The sequence below is a fragment of the Python bivittatus genome, unplaced genomic scaffold (assembly GCF_059951505.1).
Source record: "Python bivittatus isolate LINGU-HERP-01145 unplaced genomic scaffold, Pbiv_v1 ctg000590_np1212, whole genome shotgun sequence".
NCBI lineage: Eukaryota > Metazoa > Chordata > Lepidosauria > Squamata > Pythonidae > Python > Python bivittatus.
In genome coordinates, this window is record NW_028277086.1 from 6,359,602 (window position 1) to 6,369,532 (window position 9,931).

Genomic DNA, 9,931 nt, shown 5'->3' on the forward strand with positions numbered 1-9,931 from the left:
TTTCTGGAGATCATCTGAGGCTTACATCATTATTATAATAGTCTGGGTACCAAATGATTCTATTCTTTCTTTTTCTATGAAGGGTCTATACCAGTGATTCTCAACCTTTTTGAAGCTGCCGCCCCCCCTAAGGAGCGGAAAATTTTTCAACGCCACCCTTTGTGAAAATCCTGTAATTTAGGGTATGGGGAGGGGGGCGGGAGTTACTGAATTATAAAAGGCAAAAATTTTAAGTAATTTTTTTCAGTAGACTTACACACCAAATTTGTTTGATTTAACTTGATACTTTTGCCCTGGAAGGTAACTGCATTCCTTTTATTAAAATTAAAATGACTAATGCAAAAAAAATGCTTAAATGGTCTTTTATGTAAATACGTTTATTTCAAAATGCTGTAAATACATTTATTTATTTTTTTGATGCTCGTTTTTTAACTTTTTAACTTTTTTTAATTTTTAATTTAATTTTTTAATTTTTTTTGCAAATGCTTTTTTAATGTTTAAAAATTCTTTATTCTTAATTAGATAATTAAAAAAACAGCAAAAAAATACACTAATTTTTTTTTTATGATAGTCCACAGTCCTGGGTAGAGGCGATTGATGTTACTTTGAAGCCAAAATTCTGTGAGACGATCACCATTCTGGAAGCTGGCTTTCAAAGTTTCATTAGTTTCTCAAAATTAATAATTCACGACCATGATAAAGAACTAATAAGCGCACTTACCTAGCCGACTGGCCAAATAAACAATGAAAGTAAATAGAAACTGAGGGGAAAAAACAGAAATGAAGCGAACGAAAAGCAACTCAAGAAACACGGGTCAAATCAAACATTCATATTGAAAGGATGCTCAACGCACGCACTGCGATTAGTCACGCGGGAAGACAGCTGATGCATGCGCTGTGCTGGTTGGGATTGGAGAAGAATCGTAGTGTCGAGTTCTTCAAGGTCAGCCTACCTAGAATACAAATTTGTCTCACCATTCTTAGAAGTGCGTGAGGGCAGCCGTCGCGTAAGTTCGTTTTATTGCTGGTACAAATGGTGTAAACCGGATAATCGATTTAATAATTTTTTTGGGGAGTTTTAAAATTAAGTTCGAATGCCAAAACATGCTCATCGCCCCTCTACTGCCCAAAACATGCCCACCGCCCCCCTACTGCCCAAAACAAGTTCACCGCCCCTCAGCATCCTCCCACTGCCCCCTGGGGGGTGGTACCGCCCCGGTGAGAATCAATGGTCTATACTGTCTTTTCTAAAGATAGGGCCTTGTTTATTTATTTTATTAAATTTGTATGCTGCCCATCTCCCCCAGAGGCCTTAAAAGGCCTTTTAAAGAAGAATGTTGTTACAGATTAAAGGTACTCATCTGTTTACCTTGAACTGAACCAAGACTTACAGTAGATCACTTGAAATCAATGGAGAACTCTACATACACGAGTGGGATTTGTGACTATGTCCTCTGTAATTATGATATCTACTGTACTACTGTTCAGGTTTGCAGTATTAGTCTTGTGCAAGGAAATAGACTATTTGAAGATTAGCAAATAAATAAAAAGTGTCTTTTTTTTTTTTTGGTGGACAAGCCTCCCATTTGATCCAGGCGGATTAAGGTAGTTTTACAGTTTGCTTGTGATGGGATAAGAACTTCAAAATATTATGTCGACCATGCCTCATTTTCCATCAAAATTCAGTAATGTCGTTTTTCACTAAATTTTGGGAGCAAATGGATCTGAAGCAGTATCTTTCCCAAATTATCAGAAAGGGTTTGAAGTAGAATTTAGGATCTCTCTAGTGTTAGGAAAAATGTGAGAAATGGAACTTATCCAGTTTCACATACTTTAAGATTTGTAAATATTATACAAGGTTCTATGAATTGCAAATAAAGGTGACCAATGTACATTTATCTTCCTAAAACTCTACCCTTCTTTCCAGATCTCTTGCAAATATCTTGCTGGCTGGTGGTAGATATGGAATGTTTATTTAATTGTGTCTCTATATTTAATTTATTAGACATTTATTTGTTTGCTTGCTCTCCTGAGTTCTGTATTGTCACCAGGATAACTGCATAGCTTGTCAAAGAAAATTCCCTTTTAACCTCCTAAGTTTCTTGTGGCTGTACAAGTTTTCTGAACATAATTTAGCATAATTTAGGATTTATTGTATGCCTGCTTCACCTCTCTCTGCAGGAGTTCATATACAAAAGGAGAAAAAGGCAAATACAGAAGAAAAGAAAATTGAGCTGAACACAATGGCAGAGTTTGGCTCTACCCCATCTTTTGCTTCAGAGGTTATAGACAAAACCTATGACAATTCAAACTGGACTGACTTCAAAAATTCCCTAATTTCAAATATTCCAATTTTTACTGAGAATGTCGTCCTTAATGTCATTCTTCTTACTCTCTGCTTTTTGGGACTTTTAGGGAATGGAAAAGTCATCTGGATCCTTGGTTTCCATATGAAGAGGAATTCTTTCTCCATCTACATCTTGAATTTGGCTGTGGCTGATTCTGGAGTACTCATAATGCAGGCTTTGACTCAAATATCCCAGATTTATAGTCCAAATAATTTGAGAATATATTTGATTTTTAACCTTATCTATTTTGTGGCATACAATACTAGTCAACTTTTACTAATAAGTATCAGCGTGGACCGGTGTGTATCTGTGCTCTTTCCAATGTGGCATCGATGTCGTCGGCCACCAAAATTGTCCCTCATTGTATGTGCTATCTCTTGGGTTCTGCCCATTGTGTTTTTTGGATTGGAATTTGTAGTTATATTTTCACAGACTTTTTTATTGTTCCAGCTTATTTTCAATGGTCTGATTTCTTACCCAGTGATGGTCATATCCACTCTGATCCTACTTGTTAAACTTTTCTTTAAACAACGCCAGCAAAAGTGGAAAAAAGTGTTGACGGTAACCTTGCTTGCACTCCTGTGCTTCATTGTTTTTCGTTTGCCACTGAGTATATTTTCCATTATTAGTTATAGCATACTAAAAAACATAGATTTAAAATGGGTATTGGATGAACTGCTTAGCAGCTCGCTAATAGAAAATGAATACATTTTTGACTTTGTTTTAACTGTTGCATATAATATGCAACCCTGGCTTCAAAGTGTATTTATTCTTATGTTGCTATCTGAGATCTGTATCACAGTAAATAGCAGCATCAACCCAATCCTTTATTTCCTGGCTGGGAGAAAAAAAGAAGATCGATCCAGAGTGTCCATGAAGCTTGCACTCCACAGGGTTTTCAGAAATGAGGAAGACTCCAGGGAAGATGAGATGCAGACTGGTGAAACCCGGTTATGAACATTTCTGAAAAGATGAATGTTCCTTGCTTTACTGGTTGGGCTACAAGGATGGATTTTTGTTTGTTTGTTTGTTTGTTGTTGTTTAAATATAGGAGTGTACAACCAGCTCCCACCAAAATTTCCCCCACACATCCCCCACACATTGCATCATGGAGATAAAGATAATATTCTAAGCATAAGCCCAGAGGAGCTAACAAGGCAGAAGCTAACAATCATATTTAAATATAATTGTCTCCCCAACTGAAAACTGGAAAAATGCTTGGATTTGTTAGATTTTAATGCGTGCTGGACCACACTTCAGACTTCTTTGAGAAGACAGTATGTGGCTTCACCACTATGATTTGGGCCAAAGCACACAAAGGTTTGCCAACGTCTTTAGTTTCCATCCTTCTCTGTGCAACTCCATTTGTACCACAGAGTCAATTTAATGTTAAGATGTAATTTTCCATTACACATCTAAGGAGAACCAGTGAAAACTAGCTGTAAAATGTTTTGTCCTAGCTTGCCTTTGCTTTAGATGAAAAATATTTTGTCACATGACCATGGTTGTAAAAATCATCTCTAATAAACTTACTTTTTTTTTCACCTATCATTAGTGGCAGGAGCTCTCTGGCTTTGCAGCATTATGATAACCAGTTTATGTTAGTCCTGAAATACCTGGTGAAAGTTTACAAGACAAGGGGCTATCATTGTAGTAAGGGAGGGCTGGGGCATAATCCGCATCGAAAGGCAATGGACAAGCTACTGCTTCTCTGGCACAAAGATTTTCACTTTTGTCCAACAATAGGGTAGCCTTCAGCAGTGGAATTTGGGTCTTCTATTGAGTCTTCAGGAATCCAAAGTTCGATGATTTTTAGAATGCAAAGTAGTATCCTGCTATCCCAGAATGCCTGCTTAACTGATTCAGAAATCTGTTCTAGTTGAGATTTTAACTGATGGTGGCAAACTTAAGGAACTCATAATGTTTCCTCTTTGAAAAAACTATGAATCTCCTCCTCCATTATTTGAGCCAGGTGACACTTATTTATTTGCTACCAATTAATCATAGCTTGCTGCAATCCTTTGTCACATAAACCTGAAATAAACATATCAAAATATTAAGTTTTTAAAAAGTAAAGTTTCCTAATAATATTCTAATCAGTTTCAGGGTGCCTTTGATGTCTCCCTTCCATCTTGAGTTACAGACTGACACAGCTATTCCTTGATGTTGTCACTTCACGCGCATTCCAGTATGAAACCATTCTCTCCCGTTTATGTAAAATGTTTTGAAATAGCATTTCAGATGTATGCTTCTCCCACAGATGTGCGTATCATTTTTATTTCCTCTAGGGATGTACAAATAAGTTTACAATTCAAATAAAGTCACCCTTTTATTCATCCACGTTCTGTTGGTTAAGTCAATTGGTATATAGATGGAACACCGTTCTCTGACACCTGTAAGTGATACAGAAATCAAACAGATTGGAGTGAGTTGGGGATGGGCAAGAAAACTCAAATACAGATGGGGTATGTGCAGGCTGAAAAACAATGAATTCCAATATTAAATTACAGTTTTCAGGAGTCCAAGACTAAAACTCTTGCTGGATAACGCTGAAAGAATTCAAATTTGCCCATCTTCTTTTTTCTTTTATCAGAATAAAAGAAACTACATATTTTAGAGTTTGATTGTCACAGGGGCTTCATGGGTTCATGGGACTCGATCCAACTTACAGTGTACAAAACAACTTTTGTGATTTTTTTCCTTTCTTTTTATTAGCAAAATAAGGATGTTACTAGTTTCATTTTCATACAGGTAAAGCATTTCAGACAGTATTTAATTTCAGCATCTAAACAGCAGCTAATTAAGACATATTCCTTTCCCTCACTCCCTGCCCCCTCTGCCCCTGATAAGCAATGGTAAAGCAAACAACCAACTGTTTGATTTACAGTATATGGCCAAAGTTAACTATCTCTCTACTTGATGTGTCTGCAGCCTACAGCTTAAAGATATGCATTGTAGTTTCTAGAATCCTACTTAGAGTTAAGTAAAGAGTAATTATTCTGGCTGGCATTCTCTCAGGCTGACAGGATGCAGTTTTTCTCTTACTTTAGCTTCCCGTGGAAGCAATCTGCATAGCATAAATTTGTCCCTCATTGCTCCCATGTTTCTTCAAAGGGTTTGGATGTCCTCCTAGCTCTACTTCAAGAATCTTGCTCCAGGCTGTCCTGGAACCAACAAGCTCTCAACAGCCAAAGCTGTTTAGAATCTATTTTATTTTCCCATCTTTTTATTTTCTTCTAGTCTCTCTCCCTACTACTCTCTCCAGTTCTCTCCTCCTCTTGGTAGCACAGCAGTGGCCCCCATTTCTTTTTTTTCCTATGGGGAAATTACTGTTTATATCTCCCTTTCTGCTATCTATAAAAACAGTATGCATATCTGCAAGCTGATATGAAAAGTTGGCAGATAGCCCTGGGCTACTGTATGTTGTGACATAGGTCTTAATCTATAAATGTAGGGGTGAAGTCTTCCTGCTGAGAAGTGAATGATACTGCTGAGAGCTTTTACATATCTCACAGCTGGGAGAGTTTTGGACAGAAGCTGATGAGTTAAGACTAGGAAACAATGCAGTGTTCACTGAGAATAAAGGAAACAATGCAGCATTCCTAGCATTTAGACCTCAAAGAAAACCAAAGCAAGGGAGGAACAAGGGGAAAGAAGGCTGAGAACCATAACAGAGTTATTTGGAATTGGGCAGCAATAAATTGAAGGAAGGAAGGAAGGAAGGAAGGAAGGAAGGAAGGAAGGAAGGAAGGAAGGAAGGAAGGAAGAAAGAAAGAAAGAAAGAAAGAAAGAAAGAAAGAAAGAAAGAAAGAAAGAAAGAAACTCAAAAGCAACTTAGTTGTAAGGAAAGGATATCAGGAGTTGAGATAAAGGAGTGAAAAAGGAGGAAAAGGCCAGGGATTTTAAAGCTTTCCCCCCAAAAAATGCAACTGGTGTATAGTGTCCTCAGCAGAGACTGTGTTTTAGTTGGTTGTGATATGTATTTTTTGTGTTGTATTTATACGGTGTTTTTAAATCCTTGCTAGCCACCCAAAACTGCATTGGTGAGATGGGTGGCCATAAAATTTGATTTAAATAATAAATAAACTAGTAATGCAGGCTACATCCCCTCTAGGTTAAGACAGGGAGATTTGGATTCTGTGGGACAGGAAAAAATATTATCCTAAATACTGTAGAATTTTCTACCAGAATATAAATACAGTATATAAATTACGCCTGGCACCAAGGCTTGAGTAGTTTTTGCCCACAAGGTGATACTTAGTTAAACATTTTACCTCTAATTCTATGCTTTTTTTTTTTTATGTCTGTTCATGGTGCTAGCTGTTACTGATAAAGCTCTTTATGGTTTGAGTCAGGGTTCTCCTCTGGCAGGCTGGACTAGTTGAAGAGGAGCACAAAAGTCCAGGAACTTCTAATAGGTAGTTTTATTATAGAAAAGCTAAGAAACCCTTACAAAAGAATTTCATTGACTGCTATGTATCAAAGGTGAGCCTTAACTCTAGTGAGGTCTATGCATGGGTTGGATTTTGGGTTGGGTTTCCTTCCTTCCTTCCCTTTTTTTCAACCCAAACTATGCACCAGGCTGGAGAATCTCCTCTTTGAACAGAAGTTGGTTTCCATCATTGTCTTGTTTTGGAAACAGACAGATCTGATATCAGGTTGTTTTCCTTGGACCGTGTGAGGACTAAGGCTCACAACTTGGGTAGCCTTTATGCTCCTTATCCTTGGAGCATAATCCCTGTAAGATTATGAGGGACAAAAACCTCTGTTTCTCCATATGCTTCCACAAAATTATGCATAAGCTAACTCAGGTCTGAAATGTGAGCTCCTCCACAAGGCTCTAAAATGCTTCCTCTGCTACACCGTTCATTCATGTAGTACAAAGTGAAATTTCTTACAAACCTGGAAAGAAGTACTGATCATTATCTTTACATTTTTCAGTTTCAGTTTTCAACCAAAAACCTGAATGGCCTAGCATCAGGGGCAGGAATGGCTTGTGGTGATGGAAGAATTCCTAGAAAGATGTTTTCACAGGTGGCTGCCACAGCGTGATGGAGTTCATTTTGGACTGGAGGTGTAATGCAAAGCAAAGGTAGCAATGGACACAGTGGAGGTTTTTTTATTTTTTATTTTGTTATTTCTTTTACTATGTACAGCATGTATTTACAGAAGATATTTACACCAGGGTGAATAACACAGTGGTGGGCTCAGGTTACTTCCCACATCTCCCTACCTGCAACTTTCCCTCTCTACTTCTCCTGCTGCCTCCTCCTTTTCTCTCTGTCTCCCTCCTCCCTTTTTAGGCCTGATAAGAGAGAGGGGAAAAAAGAAAGGAAAGGACTGGGGTTACTGGAGGGTGCTCAGCATTGCTTGGCTTTCTTTCAGCTCAACTGAAACACCATCCATTTCTGCACTGGGGGAAGAACCTCTCTCAGGGCCTTCTGCCCAGCTTCCCCCCAAAACCAGGGTTTCCATTGTGACAGCTGATTCTCCCCTCTCCCCTCCCCAGGATCTTGGATGAAGCCGCTATCTCCAACCAGCAAGGTCCCTTCTAGGCCTCCAGGGTCTGGATCCTGTGTGGAGTTCATCCCTCTTGGTCTTCTACTCACCCCAGACAGGAACCGACACTTGGCCTGCACAGCTCTCTTCCCTCTCCAGCCTTTTCTCTCCAGCTTCTCCTTCCCCTCCAGCAACAAACATTTGCTCTCCACTCCTTCTCTTTCGCTCCAATTTTTTTAAATGACATTTTATTGAAATTTTAAAGTTACAAAGTTACAAAGTTAAAAATGAAAAAGAAAATTGAAAATGTAAATTATAAAGGAAAGGAAAAGAAAAAGTGAGATAAAGTCAAAGAAAAAGAAAAAAGATATGAAAAATAGATAACTTTCAATCTATCTCTGGTCTTAGGAATAGTAAGACTATCATAAGTGCTAGTTTTTAATACATTGAGTAGGTGTAATTCTTTGTCAAAACATATCCCATTACATTTATAAGCTAATCTTCAAATCCCCAGGTAAGCTTCGCCCCACCTGCACTCTTTCTCTCCAATTCTTTCTCTCCAATTCTTCTCCACTCTGGCAGCATGTCCCACTGCAACTGAGCAGACGGGTGTCCCCCCAGGGCTCAAAATTCCCCACACCAGCCCTGGTTAGCAGCCAGATCAGCTCATCAGGCCCTGTGACAATGCAGCTGCCCTCCAAGGCTAGGACTGAGCTGCATGAGCTCTTATGTTCAGCTTATTTTCATCACTATAATTTATGCAGTTTTTTTTTTTTACGGCACAAACAGTGGTGTATTATTATATAAAATAATAATAAACAGTACACATTATTTCTTATTTGCTGGGTCTGTCTAAGTGGGCTTTACTTTCTATTCTTATAGATGCAGATTTTCTTTGGGAGGGAGAAGAGAAGGGAACAAGTAAAGTTGTTAGATGTGGTAAAAGTCTGCAGTGCAGCCTTCCTTATCACATGGACCTTTAGAATTATAATAAGAATTGTATGTTTTCTTTATTTGTACTGAAAATTGTGACATTTCTCTATATTCCTAGAATAATAGACTGTGCTGAAAATAAATATACATGCACACTAAGGTATGGACATACACATAAAGACCATTACTCATTTTTGATTGTGAATTTGAAAAATAAATGAATAAATAAATAAAAGATAATTGGTAGCCACTTATAGATCAAAAAACAATTTTTTTTCCTCTAGTTTTAATGAGTTTCTTTCAAACAGCAGTAATGCAGAACAAGGTTAAGAGTGCTGCCACATTGGGTATTCTTTAAGCAATAACTTGGGAAATTTCTTACATACCTGGAAGGAAATGTTGATCATGAATCTTCAAAATCCATGAGCAGAAAGTACAAATATGATAATAACTCATTGAGGGATGGAAGGATGTTCAAAGAAAATATGCCGTATTGGTCTGCTGAAGGAAAACATCGGTGTGCCTTGAATTATCTGCTGGAAAATGATATTTCAATAAGCCTATTTAAAATGCAGTGGCCTAATCAGTTAGCTACTATATGATTACAAGAAGATCATGCTCTTTTATTGGCTGTTGAGATAAGTATTGAGTGAGGTCTTAGAAGGAGGAGAATTTTCCCATGTGAGGCTTTATGACCTCCAAAATCATTCTGGAGAAAAGGCAGAGTGAAACTGGGAAGAAGAGAAACACTTGTTTATTTCTAGGGGACAGCTTGTTTAGGCACTTGAAGGATTCAGTCATATCCCCTTCAGAATATACACACAGAGTTCATACACTTTTCTTTGGATGATTTCTCATCTAACTCTAATGCACTTTGTTGGACCTGTTCCCACCTCTCAACATCATTTCTGAAGTTCATGCCCTAATGGCTCTGGTGAGTGCGGAGCACAATGACTGTTGCTTCTCATTATATGGAAAGAGTGATTCCTGGGGAGCCACTTCCACTGGCCGTCAGCTTTGGTAGAATCACATTGGTGTTTTTTTGCAGCTGTGTCCAGACTACTGAATTGTATTCAGATTGAGATTGACTACGAAAATCCTCAAGAGATTCCAGCTAGGGCTAGGAAAGATGAGACACCACCCCTCCCATC

The 9,931-nt window shown here is 38.1% G+C and overlaps 1 protein-coding gene across 1 annotated transcript; it reads left to right on the forward strand.

The window, feature by feature from the left end:
• Positions 1 to 1,975: 1,975 nt before the first annotated feature.
• LOC112542125 (mas-related G protein-coupled receptor member H-like) lies at positions 1,976 to 3,766 on the forward strand. The gene has a single exon (XM_025174143.2). It carries the CDS (start codon positions 2,157 to 2,159, stop codon positions 3,303 to 3,305), a length of 1,149 nt encoding a protein of 382 aa, XP_025029911.2. The 5' UTR covers positions 1,976 to 2,156; the 3' UTR covers positions 3,306 to 3,766.
• Positions 3,767 to 9,931: the final 6,165 nt, after the last annotated feature.